The sequence below is a fragment of the Anabas testudineus genome, chromosome 6 (genome assembly GCF_900324465.2).
Source record: "Anabas testudineus chromosome 6, fAnaTes1.2, whole genome shotgun sequence".
Lineage (NCBI taxonomy): Eukaryota > Metazoa > Chordata > Actinopteri > Anabantiformes > Anabantidae > Anabas > Anabas testudineus.
The window spans coordinates 15,050,421-15,075,059 of record NC_046615.1 but is presented as its reverse complement, the minus strand read 5'-3'; the positions used below and the strand labels follow the sequence as shown (position 1 = coordinate 15,075,059).

At 40.5% G+C, this 24,639-nt stretch overlaps 2 protein-coding genes across 8 annotated transcripts; both read left to right on the top strand.

Annotated features, from left to right (window-relative positions):
- Positions 1-1,591: 1,591 nt before the first annotated feature.
- pidd1 (p53-induced death domain protein 1) lies at positions 1,592-9,996 on the top strand. Of its 3 annotated transcripts, XR_003299163.1 has the most exons (16): positions 1,592-2,703; positions 2,915-3,328; positions 3,428-3,580; positions 3,698-3,749; positions 3,863-4,064; positions 4,538-4,687; positions 4,815-4,988; positions 5,084-5,231; positions 5,311-5,446; positions 6,014-6,164; positions 6,330-6,453; positions 6,579-6,694; positions 7,265-7,372; positions 7,606-7,802; positions 8,338-8,411; positions 9,049-9,181. XR_003299163.1 is itself a non-coding variant. In XM_026366269.1 (15 exons), the coding sequence occupies exons 1-15, from the start codon at positions 2,019-2,021 to the stop codon at positions 9,284-9,286; spliced, it is 3,048 nt and encodes a 1,015-aa protein (XP_026222054.1). In that variant the 5' UTR covers positions 1,592-2,018; the 3' UTR covers positions 9,287-9,996. The 3 variants fall into 3 exon arrangements, 2 of the variants coding, with proteins under 2 accessions (XP_026222054.1, XP_026222055.1); XM_026366269.1 differs by lacking the exon at positions 8,338-8,411 and having other exon boundaries at positions 9,049-9,996; XM_026366270.1 differs by having other exon boundaries at positions 8,338-9,182.
- Positions 9,997-10,255: 259 nt separating this feature from the next.
- slc25a22a (solute carrier family 25 member 22a) lies at positions 10,256-22,656 on the top strand. 5 transcript variants are annotated; one of them, XM_026365931.2, is made up of 11 exons: positions 10,256-10,407; positions 15,446-15,644; positions 15,778-15,903; positions 16,049-16,104; positions 16,333-16,423; positions 17,040-17,094; positions 17,777-17,837; positions 18,077-18,221; positions 18,305-18,459; positions 18,543-18,618; positions 18,739-22,656. In XM_026365931.2, the coding sequence occupies exons 2-11, from the start codon at positions 15,625-15,627 to the stop codon at positions 18,890-18,892; spliced, it is 939 nt and encodes a 312-aa protein (XP_026221716.1). In that variant the 5' UTR covers positions 10,256-10,407; positions 15,446-15,624; the 3' UTR covers positions 18,893-22,656. The 5 variants fall into 5 exon arrangements, with proteins under 5 accessions (XP_026221716.1, XP_026221718.1, XP_026221719.1 ...); XM_026365933.2 differs by lacking the exon at positions 10,256-10,407 and adding an exon at positions 10,454-10,589; XM_026365934.2 differs by lacking the exon at positions 10,256-10,407 and adding an exon at positions 11,724-11,855.
- The last annotated feature ends 1,983 nt before the right edge of the window (positions 22,657-24,639 follow it).

Here is a 24,639-nt window from a genome sequence, read left to right as displayed (position 1 = left end):
AGTAGGATATCATTCCTTAGAGAGCATGCTCTATTGTGAAACCCCTATCAGCTAGGGTTCATATTCTTGAAAAAAAAAAAAGTACCTTTTCTCCATCAACTCGTTCAGTTACAGCTGGACTACCAACCAGTCAACTGTCCCAGACCTATGGGCTTTAGGAGTCTTCTTCAATGTATAATATTACAGGAATTTACACCACTTAAATGTGGCTTCTGCCTTATTATTAAAATAAACCTTTTATAGAGGGCGCTATGTCATACTCTACTACTCACATGGTGCACACACTTTCAAAAAGTGCTCACAGACAAACTAACAAGGAGACAAACCTGTCTCCTGCTGCCATGTCTGTTGCCTGCTATGCTCTGAAGCACTAGTGGTGACAGGAAATGTGCAAAGTCCACAGAGGGAGGTTGGGTGGGTTAGAGTAGTGTTCAATAAAGACCTAACAGCAGTTTTTCCACTGGGACACCAACAGGTTAATCCACCCATACTAACAGTTCACGTTGTCTGCTGGCTTCAGCAGGGTTAATAACAAAGGTAAATATCACTGAAGTTATATAAAATGGTAAAGTAGGCTCATATTAATTCACATAATAGAAGTCAAAAGTTGAAATGTATCTGACCATGAGATGGCAGCTGCACTGGGAGGTGTTCTGAGGAGCACTCAGTTATTGTACACAAACAGTACCACGTTCAACCTTTGTCACAGTACATCTGAACAGATTCTGCTATAATTTCCATAACAGAGAATCTGTGTTGTTCATCTCTGTCAAAGATGACCTTTTGATGCTACTGTAACTCTTAACCAATATGCAACGCAGTTTGTGCTGACGGGTCACAAATTCGCCATACAATTAAAAATAAGATATGTAACCTTGAAAAGTAAAATAGTTTGTATAAACTTTATTGGTCCATTTAAAACTCATTTTAAAAGGTATGTCTTCCCCTGCGAAGATATATTTTAAATGGATAATTTCTTAATTTAGGCAAAAATAAAGGTTAAAAATCATTTCCATTCTGTCTAAACATTTTTATTATTTCCTTCACTAATGTTCCTGACTGTAATAATAATTTAAGAAAAGATTCAAATGATGTGTTCAAACAATAAAAACAATTCGACGTCCCTTTTCTATTGTTAAATATTACATTTTTAAAATGCTATTTTGAGAATTTCATTTCAAATGTCTTTTTTGTTATTTCTTTGAGATTTTGTGAGGGAGAAAGGTTTTTTTAACACTAAAAAGTTAACCATTATTCACATAGACATAGCAGGCACACGTCTACTAGTCCTGATTTACGCTTTTGAACCTTTTAATTTTGTTTAATTTGACTTGTTTACAACTAACCACCACAGTTTAGACAGCGCCCCCTGGAGTCGGACCAGGAACTGACACGAAGCCGCACGTTGGAGCGTCTGTCCCGCCCTGAATTGAAACTTTGGCGGCACCAACATAGCGCTCGGTGTTGGACACAAGAACACCCGGGTGGGCGGGATCCTTGTTTTTAAACCGTTAAACATATACATAGACTCCGCCCGATGAACGTCTGTGTACGATGCACAATAAAACGAACACCACTGTGACGCAATGGTTTTTCTTTAAAAACATTCGGGCACAAGGAAGCAACCGGAGTCAGCGCAGACTGTTGAAACAGGTTAAGCTAGAGGCTAGTTTTACACTGTATTTGGTTGGGAATTACCTCTGTATTAGTCATGGCACATAAATATCTCTAACGTAGCTTCAAATGCTGACAGAGCTGTATATTTGACGTGAATATGGAGAGGCTGTAGCTTAACTGTGCTTAAGTAATAACGCTAGCTTACAACATATTCATTCAGCAAACATGTCTGCGGACATATTCCTAGTCATGGCAGTCATTTATCTCTAAATGACGATATCAAACTGTGCCATTAATGGTACAGACACATCATGCACAAACTAAATCTCCGGACAGTACTGTACAAGCTAGTCAGTAGGCAGCTCTTAGCTAGCTGTGCACTGTTATGAACAGTGTCCTGAATGGAGAGAAACAGAGAGGAAGGGTCAGCTGCTGATGAAGAGGATGGTGACCAGGCCGTCAGTTGGGTTATGATGAGAGACCAGTCAGAGGATGAAGAGTTGGAGGTGACGCCTGCATGTAACCCATCAAAGACAACTTCCAAAGGTGGAGTACCAGACCCTTCTGCAGACACTTTGGCTCTGAGGCCTGGAAGCAGTCTGATGCACCAGGATGAAGAGAAATCAGAGTGGATGAGTGAACCAACCATATCAAGTGGTGAGATGTCAGGAGGTCAAGCGGGTCTCCTGGAGCCAGAGAGGGATGCACCCTCTGTGTCTCCATCAAGCTTCATGGATACCTCTGCTCCTTCACTACCAAGCACGTCCTCATCCTCCCCATTCTTCTCCAACCACCATAAAAACGTTTTTTCTTCATCCTCATCCTCCTCTTTCTCATCATCAGTCTTGTGTCTTACACCACCCTTGCCTCCTTCTGTGGAGCTCTCAGCTGTGTTGACTGATACAAAGCTGACCCTAGATGTGTACCAGGGTGGAGCAGGTGCACTGATGTTACTATGGGGGTCCATCCCCGGGCAGCTGAGGGGACTCCACTATCTCAGACTGGGCTCGGAAGATAAACCCGGCTTAGATGATGCACTGAATGTCCTTCATAATTTGACGGAGCTACGATCACTGGCTATACGTGGTATGTTTTTAAGATTTATATAATGTGGTATCATCATCTTATTTGCACTAAATAGCTTAGTTGACATTTGTTTCGTTGTATTGATGTTTATGGGAAAATACATATAAAAGTGAATACAGTGAATACTGTGTCAATACAAAACAGTTTGGGTGTCATTCTCTGTTTTCTCCTAGCTTTACTCTAATATTTCTGCTTTTCTTTCTATTTCAAGGACACTGTTTTTATGACGCACAAGGTGACCCACTACCAGGCCTCCTGACTACTTTGCCCACATCTGTTTCCTCTCTTTCCAATCTGGTACACCTGGATCTCTCCTTCAACCAGCTCTGCTCTCTGCCATCCTGCCTACTCAGCCTGCCTGTGCTGTCCTCTTTGCTCCTTTGTCACAACCACCTCTCAGCTTTGCCTCCTGATATAGGCCAGCTGTCTTCCCTCACTTACCTGTCCCTCCTGGGGAATGAGCTGGTATCTCTTCCCCCGGGTGTGGGTCAGCTGAAAGCACTGCAGACACTGGATGTTTCTCATAACCTCCTCCATCATCTGCCTGATGAAATTGGCTCTCTGGAGGAGCTTGTTACGCTGGAATTGTCCCACAACAAGCTCAAGCAGCTACCAGAAAGCATGGGTAAGGCAGTCAGTGCAGTGAAAAGAGCATTACATAAATAATTTAAATTAATGAATGTAGCAATAAAAAAGGTATAAACCTGTTTATGCTGTTGCCCAGGCTCTCTCTTCTCACTGAGGGAGCTTGTCATCTACAGCAATGACCTCCGTCTGATCCCACATTGTCTGAACCAACTGCCTCTGCTGAAAATAGATGTGCGTGATAATCCTTTGGGACGACCCCCTACCCCTCCTCCTCTCCCTCCCACACCTGGTGAGCAAAGAAAATGGACTCCAAACTGATTATAGATAAATGATTAAATCATTTAGCTACAGTGTTTGTATGAACTTAGTAAATACAGTCTGAGTTATACGACTGTTTCCTTTCCAGATCCAACAGGCACAAAAGTCCCTGAGTTGCATCTTGGATTTAACCAGCATAGGTAATGTGTCACTTAGCATAGAAATACTTTCTCCTTCTCTGTGTTAATACTGTCAATCAAGACATTTTTGACTAGATTATGGTTAAATATATCATGCTGCTTTTGCTCTTTAGTTTCTGTGTTTCGCCTGCTGGGTGTCATGTGTTTCTACCAGGGGGGGCTGAGCTGCTGTTCCCCCCGGGATGCTTGTTGAGATCAAGAAGACTGGATTGGGTTGAGAAGAGGCCAGATAGGAAGTGGGTGTGGCTAGAGGAGCATGAGATCCTCCTGAGTCGTCCTCTGGAACTTCGCCCCCATGGAATAAAATTTCTAAAGGTACATTAAACGTAATTAGTCTTTTCTCATGTTTAACATTTTATGATTTTTATTATATGGATTTACTGAACGTTTTCATCTTATGACACTAGTAATGATACCTCAGTATAGGGCATCTTCCAATACCAACAACGGATCCAATGTTAGTACTGCTTTTATTTTCCCATATTTAAAATCTGTATATCTCACTGTAAATCATTGTCATAAATTGTATAAGGTAATATGAGATCATAGATCAGCATGGCTCCAAAACTTAGACTTAGTAGCCTACAGTGATGGCATAAATGAAACTAACATAAAAAAATCATAAATTTAGTATGAAAAGAATAAATGAACTGTATTTAATGTGAATTGGTCATAGACGATATCCTTTGTGCTTAGAGGTCAGTATCAGGCTAGACATCTGTTCTGCACTTTGGATTGGCGCATCTCTAATGTTGTACTGTATGTCTTGAACTTTGAAATGCTTACAGCCTGTGGAGGTTTGTGTGCCTTATCATCGCACAAAAAGAAGAGAGGTGGTTGTGCGGAGATTTGATGGACAGTCATGGAGCACTTTGCCCACTAATTTAAGGAGAGGAAGTGAGAACCATAGCAGTCATCCTGGAGGACGTCCAGCCAAGGTAAACCATAAACTCCGGTTTCACAATATTATTACAAATGAGATCAATCATTTTTTGTTAGTACTATTTTTATCTGTTATACAAGTTATAATAATAGTAAGAGAAAATTACCTTTTTGTACCTGTAGCTGGCATGCTGCTCTGTGAGCCAGTTCTCCTGGTTTATGGCTGTGTCCCGTCCAGTGAAGGACAGTTGCTCTGTTACACCAGCTGGAGCCCTGCTGGTGTCCAGCTCTGATCCTGGAATTAAACTCCACTTCCCTCCAGACTCCACTGTGCAGAACCGCATCATTACTTTACAGGTAGGTGATATGGGCACTAAGGCAAATAGAAGTTCATCACACTGCCCGTGTGGCATGAAGGTTTGCAAGGCTTTAGCTTGTGCCTCTCTCTATAGGTGTTGCAGGTATCTCTGCCAGAGGTGCAAGCACTGTGTGGTGATGCTCAGGCCAGGGTCAGTCCCCTCCTCTGCCTCTCCCAGAATCCTAACATGCATTTCCTGCAGCCTATCAAAGTTCAGATCCCTCTACCATCTGGTGTCACAGGTACAGTTTGCCATCTTCACTTTAATGTTTTTATAACAGGACATGTCAGCACACATTAACATGTCTGATGCTTATGCAGGTCATACAATTGATATTTCCTGTTTGCATCTGCTACATGGAGACCCCACTGCCCAAAGCTGGACTGACATCACATCACAAGTGTCTCTCTATGTCACCCATTTGTATGCCGTTTTCTACATTACACACTTTTCCTGGTAAGTTTCTATACAAGTATATACACATTATTATATATTATAGTTATACAGTATACCATATTGGCTTAGCTCTAAGGATGGCTTATACAACAACAACAACCCTTTTTTCAACAGTTGTTTTTGTCATAAACACTTTTTGAAGAGAGGAAACACTTTGCTTTGTTTATTTGTGCAGTAAAATTTTCAGGAGATGGCATAAAATCACAATTTCCTACATGGAAACACAGTATGTTACTCCATCTCTTAGAAACTCCCCAAGTTAAACTAATAAAACAACACTTTGAGGGCTGACCAACTGCGAAATACTCACTATAAACAGAAGTGAAATCACACTTGGTAGCCTAGCAACATTAAAGCTACAAATAATCCTTAATGCAATGCACTCTGACTCTGTGAAGGCCCATAGTTATACTGATACTCTCTTGTCAAAAGCAGCACCTGAAGTTGTTAACATGTGTTTGTATGTGTCCTTGAACATAAGACTGCTCTGTATATGGTGACCCATAAGTGGGCCAGTAGACTACAGTCTTACATTGTGGTTTTACAGCTTTGTGTGTATCACTGCAGGTACTGGCTGTGGTACACCACTCAGCGCTGTGTAAGTGGAGTGGTGAGGAAGGTCTATCAAAAGCTAAAACAGTTTAAAGTCCAGTTTCTCGTCCTCCAGAGGAAGACTGATCCTTCACAGGTTCTGCTACAGTGCTTGCCTGCTAACAAGGTTTGTTATTCTCCTCTCAGCTTATTAGAACTATTTACACTAAGAATAGTCTGTGTATCAGCCCTCTTTTATCAGCCTCTGAATGTGGTGTCTCAGCTACGGCACAGTTTGGATAAAACGGTTTTCGTCACTATATAAACAGTGATTGTGATGCTTCCTGTCTAGGTGGAAGGCAGAGTGCAGTCGTTGTCAGAACAGTATGATGGACCTCAGCCTTCAGACCTGTGTGACCTGCTGGAAGGAGAGCAGTTCTTTGCCGGCTTTGAAAGGGGCTTAGATATCAGCACAGGTCTGAAGTCCTCTTTGACACACTATCTTATCTTGAACATTTTTTTCTCTTGCTTCCTTTCCTTCCAAGGATCTGCGATTGCCTGTGTATGAAATCTTAAGATGATATTGTCCTGTTTTCTTCAGACAGACCTGACTGTGTCGGGGGGAGACTTTGTTTTATGTTTTACTCCAGCCTGAAGAACCTGAAGGAAGTTTACATCTGTCCAGCTCAGGGTCAAAAGGGGCCAGTGAGGGGACAAGTAAGACAGATATTATATTTAGCAGACAAGAAAGTGCAGTGACTGAAAACTTTTTTAGTTTGTACATGTATAATCAGTCCCAGTGTGTAAATTATATTTCCAGATTAGATAGTGGTACACATGGTACAAGGGCAGCTTGACCTAACCCTCAGTATAAGGGTGAGGTCATCTAAAATAGAGACAACTGTAATAAAAAATACCCAAATCCTGCATTCTCAGCTATTTTTGAAATAAAGTACGCTGTTTCTAATGTTTTAATTTATTATGATATGTACAGAGTACAATGCTAGAATCACGTGAGCCATCAAATAAGTACTGGTCTCTAACAAAACTAACACAAGCTGTACATTTTATTTTAGTTTTTTATTCATTTATTTTATTGTTTATTATATTGTGGTAGTATGTATTGTATTGCATTGAATGGAATGTTTCTTTTTAGGGAAATGGCTTTAACTTGGTATATAGTGTATCAGTTCATTGTAAGTGCTTGGCTCATTTTCACTTTGTCTCATGAATCAGTTTGTTCACGCAGTATACTGAGAAATTTGTGTGTTTGTGTATCTGTCACAGGTGTCTTTTTATAGAGGCGAGGTTCCCAGCAATCTGCCAGAGGAAGTGACAAGAAAAAGGAAAGGACACGATAGCCAGTGGCTTGCAACTTTACCACTAAGACTTCCTGTCAGTTGAATTGAATTTTGTTTCCTCGGGTCATATATTGAACAGATGGTTTTATATTTGTGAATGGTATATGTTATACCGCCTGTTTTCAGAGTATACATTTTTATAAAAAAAGTTATGGAAACAATATCTAAATTTAAATTTAAATGTTTAAATTTAAATTTAATCTAATTAAAATGATTATTTAGTCTTTTGCGCTAAATGTTTGTTCACTTCCTCTGTTTCTGTCTCAGGCTCTAAACTCAGACAACAGTTATATCATGGAGGAAGTCCAGCATCCTCCTCTAAATCTGGGTGACCCTGAAAGCGGCTATCTGACCGAAGCCAACCTGCTGTCCATCTCTCTTCAGATAGGACACGACTGGCGTGCTATTGGCATCAATCTTGGCTTGAGCTACCAGGAGCTGGATCGTATCCAGTATAAATACAGGTAAAAATGGCCTAGATTAGGTTTTTAGTTTGACAATTAGGATAGTTAGGTTTATTATGTTAACATGCTATCAAAATGTGTGTTTCTCTGAATAAATTATCTTGATTTAGAGCTGTTACATTTACAGTTAATTACTCTAGATACTTTTATAACTTGACTAGGAGGTAGAGCAGTCGTCTACTAATCATGGTTTGTTTCCTGGCTCTTCCTGTCACATGTCGAATTGTCCTTGGGCAAGATACTGAACCCCAAGTTGCCCCCAGTGAATCAGGTCAGCTGCACAGAAAAGCGATATATAAGTGCAGACCATTTACCATTTAAAAAGTACACATGCAATTTTAAAAAGGTATGACGTCTATGATAATTAGAGTAACATTGAAAATATAAATATCCAATATAGATTGTTTCTCCATCTAGATAGAGCATGTAAAATGTTTAAAATTGCAGTAGAGCTTTGGATAAATGTTTAGATTTCTCTTTTTTTTTTACACGTCTACCTGAGCTAGTGATGTAATCAGTTTGTGTGTTCGCTCAGGCAAAGCCTCTAAAGGAACATGATGGAATGAGGTGTTACGTGACTCAAGAAAAACCTGCAGAGGGAGAGAAATGGTAGAGAATTTTGATTGTTTTAATCTGCACTGTCAGCCATTACTGAGCCATCTGGGACACTGCAGGAGATTACACACAGACTGATGCTCATCTGGCCCTCCCCCTTCTCCTAAAGCTGAGAAAATCTCTCACGACACATTGCAGAAGATAAAATGCATTGTAGAAAATCATGCATATTCTATATGTTGTGTGTTTTGTGTAAGATTGTGCAGTAGGAGTACATTCACAAGCCATTATAATGATTTGTTTATTTGGTGTAAGGCGCTCAATAGTTATTTTCCTTAAACTGCACCGTCTATCTTCTATCTACATTATGATTGTAGTATCATATATTAGAGAGGACGTGTTTCGCAGTATGTTTATCAGGTTACAAAATGTAGAATGGAATAATAATAAAATAAGAGATACTATAAAGATAATCTCATCCGTAGCTGGTTATTCCAGATAAAATTATGCCTTGGAGACTTTTTAATCTTGTGTTGATGTAGAAAACTGAGGATTATATTTCTATTATAGAAAGTAAATTATATATATATATATTTATTTTTTTTCTACTCCTTGTTAGAAAAGGATAGAAAAGGGTATATATGAACACATAATGTCAAATGTTCATTGTATGTTCTGCTTTCCTCTCTAGGGACAACCTGGGAGCCTTGGTCCTGGACATGTTGTTCCTCTGGGCCCGGGGACAGAAGGATGCAGGACCTGGGGCAGTGTCGAGGCTGGTGGACGCTATGATAGAGAGTGGCAGGAGAGACCTGGCAGATGAGATTCAGGACATTGTCAGCATAGGAAAGAGAAAATATTCAGAGTCACTGAGGAGAGTGGGCCTAGAAGCAGAGAGCTCCACCGTAGGTGAACACAGCAGTAGATGAGCCCACGCTGGGTGCAGATGGCTGCCTTACACTTGAATAACCTGCCTGTTTACAATGTGCCTCTATCATCTTGTCCTGCTCTCTAAAGAACTGTCTTTGACTGTAAAAAAAACAATCTTTCTACAATAATGATCCCGAGCCACCAGTTGGCAGCACAACCTGGAGAGTAGCAGGTGAAATGGATGAATGATATGTGTTTTTTTTTTTTTTTTTACTCTACACTTTTTCAGAACTGTTTCATTATACAGGACAATGCTGTAGTGCCTTATTTCTACCAGAATAAATATAAATAGTTTCTTGTAATTTTAACTTAGTTTATCAGAATTGTGCCTTAGTACTTCATTTTTCAGAATTATGACTAACTATCCCAAATGTTTGGCTTATTAAGTCAAATCTTTAGCATATCAATTCATCATATGTGACTCACTCATCTCTTACACGTAGCTTTGATGTCATTTTCAAGCTGTATGTCATGTTTGTTTTTATCAATCCTTTCCAGTTTTTTCCATTTCTTAGCAGATGTGGGCTTCCACATAATTCTGGTACCTGCTCAGGGAACTACTAAGAGGCAGAGCAAACAATGAGGGTTGTGTTTCAGTGAAGCTTAACGATACTAAAAAGCCAGTTTTATGGTTTGTTAAATTTCTTATTCATGTGCCTTTAATGTCTTTTTGGCGATGTATGACATCTCTCATGAGTAAAACTGTGAGGACAAGAAACAATGCATGTGTCAGCTGTTTTTATTTCACTTTCCACTGGGTCCTGCAGTGACTCAATATTTCACCTCTAGACATTTTTCTATTTTGGTGTTCAAGGTCACTGGGATGTGATGAATCGTCCTCCATCACTACACCTTCACTGCAAAGAAGAGTGTGTACTTCTACTACACACCACTAGAGGACCTCCTTTTTTTATCTCCTTTCTGTTTTTTTATTCTACTCTATCACCAGCCAGGCTGCTCCTCTCTCCTTTCCTGCCCTCCCTGCTCTCGCTCCCACCTACTCTACCTCCCTCCACCGGACTCAGCTGCTCCTAACACCGGTAGGCCAGCTCCAGCCAGAGGTTCACACAGTCGAGGCTTTTATTCCACAGCGGACAGTGGTCGGAAACACCTCTGGATGGTACGTACATAACGGGATGCTGCAAAAGTCTTGATTCAGAAAATGTATTAAAATACCTGTGATTAACACGAAGGCGACATATTCAGCGACATGTCCCGTATTAACGTGGACATCGATCCGTGTTCGTGGGGTTAAAGCCGGCGTGAAAAGCGAAGATGTGAGGCTGAGGTCGTCGCTTCGTGGTGAGAGGCGTCATTTTTCGCTATGTGGCATTTTTCATCATATTGTGGGTTTAGAGATAACGGGACCGGGGGTTTAAAGGCCCTTTAAAGCTACTGCGGCGGCGTTCATATTAAAAACGACGCTTATAATCATATTCACATTCATATTAATAAACATTACCTGTCATATGATGACTCCACGCTATCACCGACACAGGTGTCATTCAACGTCACTAGAGGCAAATCTGTCAGTGTTGTCTCAGCTTTAATGGTTTCTTTTGACATGTTTAATGTTTAAAACGGAGAAAACCTCCGCCTGGTGACGGTGTAATTAACATGTGGGCTGGGTGTTGATAGTGGAGGGTGAACCCACTTTACCCTGTTCCATGTCTTACAGAGACATCCAAGCTAAACATTGACAGAAGGTGTCCTCTAAATGAAAGTCACGTCAAATGGCGAATGTTTGTGAAAATATAAAGATAAGTATGTCGTGATTGCTGAATTGCATTTCTTTACCTCCTTCATCCCTGCAGAGGCCTCAAACCCCTCCAGGACACACATAAGGGATCATTTAGCTGCAAGATGTCAAGCAGACACATGCAGACTTACAGTAATGCATGCATTTAAAGGAAGCCTGCTTTTTATTCACAGTTACCAGTGTATTTGTTGGGTTATTGTGAGGTCAAGTTGTGTAATAACGCGTTCCCGCAGCCGTGAAATTATTGATGAGGTCTGCCATTCCTGGGTGTAGGGTGACATCCTGCTCTTTCCATTGAAATGATTGTACTTTTTTGGCTTCAGTGCTGAAAACACTGCTTTACCTTTATTCAGAAGAAAATACCCATTGTCGGGAATATTTATTTCATCTGAATTCTGCAGGAGCACAGGCATATAGCTCAAATCCCACAGGCAGGACTATAAAATGTCAGTGGTGCATGTGCACTGAATAGAAATGACAAAGGGCTGTATTATTGGGAATACGATGTGCTCCAGTGTGGAAGTTACAGACCTTTTTATGATCCAAGGCCGTTTTGTAATTTGCAAACTGTAACCAAATGGCTTAATGCTGCATTTGTTTTCTTTTTTCAAAGTAAAGTCCGCTCACAGTGGTATTATTATTTCCCCATGAAGGCTGCAGGAAAGCTGAGATGGAGACAAAACAGAGGTGATACAACAGAAAAGCCTCAGGTGACTTTCGAAACTGGGCCACCAGGGATACTTGTGGTGCCAGAGGAAGCTGTAAAGACTACACCACCTCTTTGTTCTGAAGGGCAGACTCAACTGCAGGTGTAATAGCTGCAAAAGTAGAGTATAAAACAGAAATGCATTGCTATTTCCGGATAACTCATTCCACTGGTTGTAAATGGAGTGAGAGAGCTTTCCTAAGTAGGCATTAGGTTTATAATCCTGATGCGGTAGGGAAGAGGGAATAGTAATCAGATTTATCTCTGACACTACAAATTTCATCCCTCATTTCCGTAGATGTCCAAAAATAGACCGAATTCTATCTTTTAAACCAGTACTTCAAATAAGCAGTTATTCACTTGTGAAAAACTGTAAATATACAGCTGTCAATACAGATACATATTTAAAACATTATCGTTTTATAAATTGATGCAACAAATACATACAGCTGAAAATTATAGACAGTTATACCAGCTTATAATAGCTTTGCATTAGACTCAAATAATACCTACATGAAATGCTTAATTGGATAGAATAAAATATTTACTCTACCAGGAATGTAACAGTTCTATATTAAACCTGGACAATGTTATTGTAGTTCAAAGAAGAACTGTCCATCTGATAGAGCACTGCAGAGACATATTTGTGCCTGAATCCTCAGTGCAGTTCTTCTGCTGATGTCTTGTCCACAGTGTGTGAATCAAACCATTTCATGTGAGCCAGAAGGACGTGTGACAACTCACTCCAACCTCTTCTCTGGGCTTACATGCAAAAGCCTATGTTTTTTCCATTTCTTTACTGTGTCTTTGATAAGCTGTAGTCACGTGAGTTGACTCATTTCCTTCTGTCTTTTATCAAACTCACTGTCATTCAGTGAACGTGACTTACTCGATTTGGCACTTATGGACAGAGAGGCTTTGCTGGAATGGATGAGGTATTTTTTCCTGTGGTTGATTTGAATGAAATGAATATCATTTGAATAGGGAAATTTGCATAGGAAATAGACTGGGATGAATTTGTCTCCAGATTTTTAGTACCTACAGAAATATCTTTCTGTAATACTTGTATAATTAGACATGCCTTAAAACTGATTAGTTAAAGTAATTACCTACTTTTATTAAATGAAATGTAAGATACATATTCAGCATTAAATTCTTCTTGTCTGATATATTATTACATATTACATAATTGCATGTAGGTGTCATTGCTGCACGTAAATGTAAATACTTTCGCTACCTCTCTCTTTGTCTTACCTTTCTGGCGTTTCTTGAATCGACTCATTGCATATCAAACCCTAAAGCGTTGAAGTTGAGACTTTGGCCCATGAAGCTGTACTTTGTTGTACCTTGTTGGAATTTAACACCCTAACGTCTAGCATTTGCAGCATTGTATGCTGCTTGACTGACAATGATTTATATGTAAGAACCTTGAAGGCAGCATTTATTGCCTCATTGTTTAGGTTGAATGATGAACAAGGGTCAGAACAGAGCTGTTATCTGTCTCTCAGTCACTTCCTGGAGTCATCATATTTAAAACCTTTTATATGCAATTTTACAACATGAATTCAAGGTAAGGAGTCACATTTAATGCATTTAATCTACTCAAATAAGGAGTATTTCTCTACATTCTGGTTATACATATTATTATATTTGAATTAAGTTTATTTAAATCAATGACAAAATGTCATTTCAGTTATATTTTACTTAAAAATAATGTTTTATTGGGCAAAGAATATTTTTTTAAGAGCATTGCCTGGATTAAGTTCAAGGTTCTGCATAGCAGCTGAGTTGCATAATCATTGTGTCTATTGTTTACTCATCAGTGCTTATCTGCTTTAGAGGTACAAACTCAAAATTTGACCTCTGTGTGTGAGAAAGAGATTTAATGTTGCTTGTGGATAATTTATTTTCTGCCACTTTTAAATGAATTGTTATGTCTGATGTTTCAGACCTGGTTAGAAGTAACTCTTTGAATCATTAGGTGAAGTGAAAAATGACTGTGCATTGAAAATGACTTTGAGATTATGTGACAATGAGATTACGTGAGGTCTGCAGAAAGGAATCATCAGTTCTCGCGCAGATTTCTGACAGTAACTGTTCTGTGGACGCTGCACACTGAGGCTATTTGTTTCCATACAGACTTGAATTGTCATGACAGGATACTACAGTCAGGCTATGACTGTGGGTCGAATAAAAGTCCTAGTGCTGACACAGTTGTATGGTGTAGATGAACTGAAGTGGACGAGTAAAGCTGCAGGCATGGTAAATAAGCAGGGAGATGTCAGTTTGATGGGTGACTCATTTAAGACTTGAGTCCTCTTTACGACCCATAGATTTTCTCCTCAGTATTATGACTATCACAATATATAGTGTGTAAATTATGGTTTAAAGTGAAGTCAGATTGACTGTGGAGTTAACAACATGTTATGTATGTTTTCAAGAGGAAGCAGTTACAGGAAATAGGGAAACAAAAGTAGCATAAGACAAGTGGGCTCAGGGTCACTCTGCCGAGAACACGGAGAGGTCGATGAACAGTCAGTGGGAGATGAGTGACAAAGGTGGAAGACTGTTTAGTGTGAAGAGCAGAGTGAACACTCAGCCCACAGAGACCAGACAAGCAACTCGCTGACCTGCACCAAACCTCCTTTTCTCCTCCCTCCTGCACCTCTGGAGCAGCCAGTGAGGCCCTCAAGTCCACATCCAAAGCAAACACAGCAGACCACAGCTGCATTCATTCATGCTGAGATAGAGATACCAGAAACATCCATGGCGTGCTAACTCTGCGAAAGTGAACCTGAGGAATTAGTTATATTGGTGTCATATGCATTTCACAGTGAAACCCACAAGTCAGCACAGATTTGAGAAAGAAAAGCTGTGCTCGAGAGTCGTGACTCGTGACTGAGGGAAATGATGGGGGAGGAGGATGAGGAGGCGGGTTACACACACACGGAGGCAGGTTGTGATTGGTGGATGGAGGGGGTGGAGAGAATAAAAGGGGAAATGAGCAGCATCATTTCACACTGAGGGCATTCTGTACTGTACCAAAAATAGGAAGCATCATGGCCACATCATATTTCATCTGTTTGCTCTAAATTATCGTTTTAGCATACAGAGGAAAGAGCTTGCTCTGGATGACTTCAGTTTGATAACTATAAGGGCTTCTGTTCAAGGACACAAGCCACTCAGATGTTCCAGCGGGCATACATTGAACTTTTAACTGAGGTCTTGGTGTGTATTGCAGAACATCTGCAAGTAGAATAACCATCAGCTGTGTTTGTTGTGGTCCACAACACATCTGGGAGCGGAGTCAGAAGGTTGTACTGTCACAAATCCCAGATCTGCATTGGTCAAAACCTCAGTTGTCCCCATAGAATATAACCGGCATTTTTAGATTTTTGAAAACAAACAAACAAACAAACAAACAGGCTTTGCATGTGAAAAACATAGCAAACCATCATCAGTTCCTCCTGTAATCAGCTGATATTGATTTTGTCAGGCAAGTTTTACAATATATTTTGGATGGTGTAACAGCTTGTCTCTAAAAGCGAGTCTGTGTTGAAACGTTTGAAAGCCGCATTGCTCCATTAGAACTTCTCCAATGTGCTGATCCTCTGTTTTGTTGGAATACTCGTGTTAACAGGCGACTCTTCAGGACTGCATATTGTGAACAGGTCCTTTGTTCATTCTTTACAGATAAACTGTACCTTGAAATAACAGCTACAGTAAGGAGGAGTGGACATAACATAAACAGACCACATACTTCAACTTGGACGGCAACATACAACAGTAACAAACAACAAGAGACAGGAGCGACCAGCGAGTGAATAACTAACAGACAGATTGACTCTTTGACCAGCTGGGGTTTGAGATAAATGGCTGACAAGCAGATCAGGTAAGACTGAATATGATAGAACTACATAGGTTTGCAACAAATAAGCAGCACTGTGGTCTTGTTTCTATCTAGTAACTGTTCACATTTTATATATATTAATGTGTGTTTCTCTACGGTCATCACCTTCATCCAGTTTGCCTGCCAAATTAATCAATGGGGGGATTGCTGGCCTGATCGGAGTGACCTGTGTGTTTCCCATTGACCTGGCCAAGACTCGCTTGCAAAACCAGCAAAATGGATCTCGCCTTTACACCAGCATGTAAGGAGATGTGTATTATACTTTTACATATTGACAATCTGCTGTTGAGCTGTAGTAAGAACTACTCAGTAGCGTGACCTACCTTGTTGTCAGAGTCCTGTGCAGCACTTAAATGAACATGCCAACTGTTGGATTTGTGTTTCAGGTCAGATTGCCTTATCAAGACCATCCGGTCAGAGGGGTACTTTGGAATGTACCGAGGTAAGTTTCTAACTTTGACAGGCGATTCCTGTGATTGGTCAATGATGTAAAAAATTAGAGCAATAAAGCTCTTTATTACCATAGGATTGATACTATATTAAATACTAGGATCTGTGTCTCACTAGTACAGGCACCATAGACCGGCTCATTTTCCCTTTCTTGTTTTGTTTTGTCTTTCTTTTCATGTGCTTCTCTCTCTCTTGCTTTTTGTCCGTTTAATCCTCCCAGGAGCGGCAGTGAACTTAACACTAGTCACGCCAGAGAAAGCCATTAAATTGGCTGCCAACGACTTCTTCAGGCATCACCTCTCTAAGGATGGGTGAGGCATGAAAGTGCTGACAGGCAGCCTGACACTCACCCACCTTCCTCATTCATACTGTGATTAACTGCTGTGTTTACTAATATGTAACCTGGCACATTAGCTGCCTGTATTCTCACCAAGGCCCCAGTTAATCTTCCACCATTCTGTCATCTCATCAGAAGCACCAAGTATTTCACATTGGTTTGTAAATGTCTGCTTTAAAAAATGCAGCAGAAGCTTTGTCCCAAATCATATTACCAAGTAAAATGTCCACAAAATGACATCACATAAACATCTTCATCATCATCATGTGTTTGAAATTAAGAGCTCGTTGTCCCCCATGAGGACTATGCACAGACCAGCCTGAAGGTTTCTGGGGCATCTGTCTCCATCTCCATGGTGACAAACATGCAGGCTGATGAATGATTGACTTGTCTAGCCGAGCCACTCACATTGTGAATTATTAATCTGCCCTTGTGCCTGACATGTTGATATGGAAGACAAAGATTAGCATCGCCAGACCAGGTGGTGACAACTGCTTTTAGGAGGACAGCAGAAATAAAGTTATCTGACTCTGACGCTGTCAGTCGAGGCCATGATTTAGTCTGATCTCGCTTTTTATGTTTTTCTCCAGAAAACTCACTCTATTCAAAGAGATGCTGGCTGGTTGCGGGGCAGGTACATGCCAGGTGAGTGAGTTCCTGCTTTAATTGCATCCTCCTGTTCTCCATCTGGAACTCCTGCCTTCAGCACTGCTAATGTCAGCTCACATACAAACGACTGGGCTTCACTTGCCTTTTCCTGCAACTAGAATTAGTCATGACCACGTTCAAATGAGAGCTGGTAGTTAGAGAGAACCGTGCTTGCAGTTTGTCTCCGTTATCTCTGATCTAAATGTGACCTGTAATGTTCTATTTCCATGAATGATTTCTAATGACTGAAGCAGGCAATACTCTGGCAGTCAGATGTGAGTGATCAGATAAGATGTTGTGAGAGTGCTTGGCCGTGTGTACTGAGTGAGTGAGTCAGAGGGAATGCTTGTTGTCAATGGGGGCAAAGGCTTCAAGCCTGGGGAACATGATTAGATTAAGTGTAGCAGACCTTGGATTAAGATTGCAGCTGAGAACATGGCCATCTCACGTTTAATCCAGTTAACTACTTACTACTATGTGGATTACATAGGAAAACACGAGTTGTAACTAATGATGCCAGTAGATGTATACTAGACACGAGTTTTGTATGACACACTCAGTGCTAATCAACGCTGACTCTCCAATTACTTGAATTCTGAAGAAGGAACAGTAAGTGAATGTGTTCACAGTGTGTTCATTCAGACTCGTTACCTGACTCTGTTCTTTTGTGTTGTTGCAGGTTATTGTTACAACTCCTATGGAGATGTTGAAAATACAGCTCCAAGATGCTGGACGACTTGGTAAGAGGAAATTCAGTCCACGTGGTGGTTTAGCAAGGAATGAAATAGGTTGTGTCAATCTGGAAAAACAGTGGCCTCGTGCGGCCATGACAGATATTACATTTCATCTTTGTTCCACTTTTCTTTTTATTGTTGTGAGTTCAAAATGTCTGCCCATATACCTCTGTTAGCAGTGTGGGATTCTAATAGGTTTCTATCAATTGTTTTCTGTAATTAATTTTATTTCTAATGTTCCTCAGCGGCACAGAGGAAGCTGATGCCAGAGACGGTGCCAGTAGGTACTGTGGAGACCAAGTCCCCAACAGCCATGCAGCTCACAAGGGAATTACTGAGGGAAAAGGGCATTGCTGGGCTGTATAAAGGCCTCGGTGCCACATTGCTCAGGTAAAACAAATCTCGCAAGCTAATGGTAGTTGTAGAAATCAGCTGTAATGACCTTGTTAAATCTCTTGTTTCTCTTTTTGTAGGGATGTTCCTTTCTCCATCATCTATTTCCCCCTTTTTGCTAATCTGAATAACCTGGGCAAAAGAGGTTCAGATGACACTGCACCGTTCTATGTGTCGTTTATATCAGGCTGCGTTGCAGGCAGCACAGCGGCTGTTGCTGTTAACCCTGTTGATGGTGAGAAGTTAGACTGTGAACATGGTTACAACAATGCACACACTGATAATGCTATATATTTACCTGAGCTCTGTGTGTTGCAGTGATAAAGACTAGACTGCAGTCCCTGAACAGAGGGAGCACAGAAGACACGTACAGTGGAGTGACTGACTGTATCAGGTGACCTCATTATGTCTTTGCTGCCACACAATGCGTGTGTGTGTTATCTAGTGACGCATAACTACTGTAGTCATGGCTGTGTGTACCACATTCTATAACAAGCTTTTATTTGCTCTCTAGGAAAATTATGCGTAATGAGGGTCCGTCTGCCTTCCTGAAGGGAGCCTACTGTCGAGCCTTGGTCATTGCACCTCTGTTTGGCATCGCCCAGGTGGTGTACTTCCTGGGTGTGGGTGAATTTATCCTCAGCTTCTTGCCTAAGAAAGACAACTAAGAAGCACCTTCTTTCTGCCTTTCCCTTCCATAACGCATTACACCAACTGTGTGAGGATTCATCTCAAGTTTTCAATTGGTCAGAGCATGACCAATCAGTACACTTTGTTTTAAATATGTTGTGTTGAATGTGAACTAGTTGAGGAGGACCTTTTGTTTGCCAAGCTGCCTATGGTGGCACACAAAATTCCAGTAGGCAGGTTCAGAAAGCTCTCTGGAAATGAAGCCACAAATATCAGTTGAGGTTTTAAACATTGCTTTATGATTACTTTATGATCAATTTATTGCATCTTTGAATATGATTGTTGGATATACAAATTAGATGTACTGCCCTTGGTTGCTGCAGTTCTGCAAGCCCTTCAGTACCCAGCACTAGCCTCTGAATGACTGGGAAGACCATAGTGAAAATGTTAACCCCCTACTGGCTAAATTAAATGCACATATCTTCCACAGACAGATATGTGAGACCATTAGCTTTGGTAGAATATTTTGCCACAGACCTTGCGTCTTAATAAAACAACATACATAGAGTTAGAGCAAAATGTATGGTTCTGTTTGAAAGACCCAGGGAATGTGTTGATATAATACCAGCACAACCTTGTGATCTTTCCTGAGAAGCCACATCCCTTCCTGTAAGTGGTTGTAATGAACTCTGCCATTTAGCTCTGAACAGACTTTGATTGCTTTGGCTTTTTAAGTAGATCAGGTTCCATCTGATATTTAATGTAGCCACAATGGCTCTACTGTTTTGTCTCTGTGAAATGTAGCTCACACAATAGACTGAAAAGACAGTGTGCAACATTTGGGCATTACACACTACATATACCACCTAACAGCATGTACAGTACATGGCTTAACCCTGACACAGAATCACAACAAACTGCTGCTTCATGTCACAAAGTCACAAAAGGTGTTTTTACCTTTTAGAGGTGATGGAGAACACCTGCTGGGATATCACTGATTGTATTGCAACCAAAAGTGTAGTGCACTTTAAATTTCAGCCCACAGACAGCAGTGCAGTGGCAGTGGCAGTTTTCCTCTGTGTGATTCATTGTGGGTTCATAAAAACATTAGCAGTTAACACTAAATAGGTTGAAAGTAATTTTAATAGAATTCCAAATTATCAGTAGGTATTCAGTAATAATACTGACAAATGCTGATTACCTACTGAGACCTCATCATCATAGAGCCAATAGGACTTTAGCTAGAGTAGTTAATGTCCCCTCAGATCCAGACGTAATTATCATTGTTTACAGATGAGTTAACTCTCTCTTTGTTCTTTGTCCGAACTTGAATTCAGTGGCAGGACCCAAAGAGCTAATGAAAAACCTTTCTTTATCAGAAAATCAAATCAGTGCGTTTTCAGTGTTGAGTATTTTTTTTTTTACCAAACATCTCTGCTTGTTTGCTTTAGAGGTTTTGTTTGCTTTAAGCTGCTGGGGGAAGCAGCCGGGTTGTATCTTGTTTATGCATCACAACGCTGAAGCCCTGTTATTGGTTTATCTTGACGGAGATCAAGGTGACTTTGATGTGTATTATCCAATCACATTCCTTCCTTGCTCCCACTGTTCAAGCAGCTCATCCATTGTACTGTTGCACTGTAGATACACAACTACAGCAACTTTTCAATGTGTTATCATTTGTGGGAGTGAGATCTATTTATCAATATTTCCTTTCTATAGGCGATATGGCACTATATATTTGTACGTGTTGTTTTTTCTGTGTCTAAGTGTCCACCTTGACTATATTGTACATATGCAGATGATATGAATTTTATGTTTTAGGATTTATTGTTTGTTTTGTATATGATGGCTTATTTGCACACCTACCTCTCCACGCCCTGCCCCCACCCACCCCCTCACCCTCCTAATTCATGTGGTGGTGATTTTACTTTATGATGATGTGGACATATCAAATGAAGGAACATGTTTAAATGCAACAAGCATCATTTAAATTGGAATGCAGCATATTGATGATGGTTTTTTACTAATCTACTATATGCAAAGGGAAACACTAATGTAGATGTAGGGTGGTTTTTTTTTGGAGGTGCCATTTCTCCTGAGCTTAGTTAAAGTTTGTGGGTCAGCTCATTTCCCAGTTTCCTACTGTCAATCAACTAGGACCAAATGAAGCATCGTGTAATGATGGTGTTTTAAGTGACGTATGGCGCAGTGTAACTCTTCTGGAAATGAAATAAAATGACACAGTGAAGTACTGTAAGCCAACAGGGACCTGCTGACATCAGATTGTACATCTGTCTTATGAATTGTGCACCTTTCATGAGGTAGCTGCAATACGACAAAGGCGGCACTAACAACCAAGGCTGTATTAACTGAATCACATACTAGTGAATCTCAGCATTATCAGTGTCTTAACTGAAAGCCATTGGCCAGGCAGGGACAGAGCTGCTAGACATCGACTGGCACCTCCGTGGTTGTTGACGAATGACAAGTGGAGCCACAGGAACATGGCAAACATCTGCCTGTTCTTCTAAAGCGTTTGTCTTTAGAAATTAATGTTGTAGTTTTTTCAACATTCCAGTTTCCACTTCATCTCTTCTTTGCTATTATTGTGATCCTGATGCCTATTTTTGTGTTGTTGAGATTATTGTTATGATTTTTTAAACCCAGTGCCCTTCCTAGTTGTTTTCAGATTTTATTTTTATCTGTTTCTGGTTGATTCTTGAACAATGTTGCGCAGATCATTTGGTTTTACCCAGCTGTGAATTTTTCACTGACCTTGTGCATTTGCTTCTGTATGTACATGTGTGTCTGACTGTGTAGTGCTGTAGTTGATACGTAGTTGTTAGTGTGACACTGCAGTATTTTTCTCTTTAATTGTCAGACCCACGCTCTCTCCCTTCTTTCCCTCTCTCTGTCACACTCCTCTGCCATTCACTTTCCCCAGCAGCCACAGCTGGGCCGCAGGTTACGGCAGAGGAGCTTCTAAAACACCAAATGTATGACTTAAAGTGTATACAATCAATGGAAGCACAACAGATTATTAGGCACAAGCAACCACATGGTCCACTTTAAATACTCAGTCAATACCCTTGGGAAACAATGTGCTGCTTTTGCACACATTGGATCTGAGTTTTTTTTAGTGGAACTGCTGATAGAGATTCAATTTTCAGTCATGTATGAAAGTTTATCTATGTCTGTAAAACTTGATCCATAGGGCTGAGACGACAGGTCACTATAAGAGATTTGGTGGTGTCCACTATGTTACCCATCAGCAGTTAGCCACAAAATGTATATTGCCTACATATTCTAAATGAATCAGATATAAGAATGTAACTTAGATGTTATGAGATGTATTATAATTATAGTGAAGAATTTATTACATTTTAATCTAAACAATTGTGCTTTACACATTCACTGAACAATTCACGAACCAGCTCACTGATATGCAATAAGTAGAAAGCCACAGAGATACACACTTGAGAAAAGTAATCAAAAAACAACACTGAACACAACCTGTCAATCACAACGTCACATAATGTAAGAATAATGCAACCGGGGACCTTGGAGGCCTTCTGGGGTCTGAGCTCTTTTCTGTTCTCTTCCTCCAAGAGGAATTGTGCATTATAGCACTTTAAAACAAGGACCCCTACCCCACTAACTATCTACAAAGTGTCTCTCTATGACATAGAGGGTGTTTATGAGTGTGTGTGGTAGACATTATTTACAATGCAATGGAAAAAAAAAATCTAACTATTGTGTTCCCTGTCACACTTTGCTGTTCAATAAACTGACTGTCTTTAAATTGCCTGTTGTAGTTGTCTGTGCTGACGGTTGCTCTTTTTCCCCCCACAGTCATCACTGTATCTGCTTCTAAGGTCCAGTAATCGTGTGACAGAATACAAAAGATCTGACACTGCCGTTTTTGTATGTAACAGTGCTGTGAAAACCGAACAGCGAGGGTGATGTTTTGAAAAGGATGACACTCTGGCTCCTCCGGGCACAAGAAACAGCTGAGACTGTTGTGGTGATGAGTTTGCTGCCTTGCAGAGCCACCAGGTGTCAGTGTGGGGTCGCGGTAGAGCTGTGCTTCTGCCCCGATGGGGAGTGGGAAGTGTCATTAGTGCTGTATATACTACAGGTGTATGCAAAGAGCCTGGGTAGTGCGGCAATAAATCACGCAGGCCGATCTTACTCTCACTCTAACTGTCTTAGTCATTCTAGTTTCTATCTCTTGCAGCTATGATGCTCCGTGCTGAATCTTTCTCTATGATATTTGTATTTTTACTAGATAAATCATGTTTTATCTGTTTTATAAGTCACACAAGAAAAATGTGTTTTCTTCACCTGATGTTTGGGGTTTATAATTCCCTCACGGTTCCTGCACATTTAGCAGAGCTGATGTTGTGACATTGGTTTGTTAATTATTAATCCCCTGCTGTTTACCCTGTATTCAACATTACAGTTTAGAGCATTACTTATCTGCGTGCTATTTTGCAGCATCCTGTACTATAATTACACCATAGCACTTTCATATAACCCTGCAGGCACACACAACACTACACACACACAAACATACAGTTTCCTGTCATTCTATATGTCCATGTGTAATGTCCAGGTCTAATTTCAGCCAGAGTCAAATTTGGTATTGAATGTTGTGCCTCTAAGAGATTCTTTCATCAGACTGTCTACTCCAGTGTTTACACACATGAGATTAGCTACAAGCTCAGTTTACCACAATGGCAAGGCTTAGAAATATAAAAACGAGAACCAGCCACTGTTCTTATGCTCATTCGAATCCCTTTCATGTGTCATGATTTAAGCTTCCACTATGAACTATTATTAGCCCTCCATGCTCTCAAGCAAGAGGGGGAAAGATGGTGGAGGGAAAAGTACAGTACTCTAAGTTAAACCAAAAAGAAAGGAATGGTGGAGGAAAGGGGAAGTCAAGTGGTGGAGAAAGTAAAGGATCATCGATGGAAGGAGCAGGGAGTTGGAAGAAGGAAGGGGATGGTGGTGATGTGTATATAGGTCACTAAATCAATGGGAATCAGGTTTTTGAAGGGGAGAGAAGGGGGTATTTATAGATACCAGTGGAGACAGATGCATCAGTGACAGGCACAATGATGCTGGGAGCACAGGAGGGGAGAATCTGGGAATTGGCTGTGGTCAAATTAGTCTTGAGAGAATTCTCCTAACAAATGGCAAAAGATTCTCAATAGTGAACAAATAGCACAGAGCGAGGTGCAAAACAAAATATAATCAAATGGAAATCACTGCTGGATGCTTTGAGAAAATGACCTTCCCAGCTCTATTGACTAAATGCAGGCAAACTGTTGTGGTATTGCAAATGCTCACAGCATTTGCATCTACAGCTCTGCTCATATTCTATTGAATTGTAATCTGTGATATCAGAGACGCACAAGATGAATGGATTATTAGCTTTCTATTTTGCAGGCTTGTAAGGAGAACCTGAATATTTATTACTTAGGCTGTCTCCGAGCCTAACAGGCTGTGAAGTACAATAAAAACATTACCGACTGCATGGCTGCCTTGTTAGGATTTCAGGTCAGATGTTATTAGTTGATGTGCATGCACTGTAATGGTTTCCATTTTAATATCAGACATTAAATACGTAACGTCTCTTTTAACCATTTGTGCCCATTGGCAGTGTTTGGATGTTGGTTTAACTGTTGTACTGTAGCTCATCCCAGTTATTTTATAAAATCTCCATCGACAGGAAACAAGAATTTCTATCACATATTTGCTCTGAGAGCAAGAAAGAAAA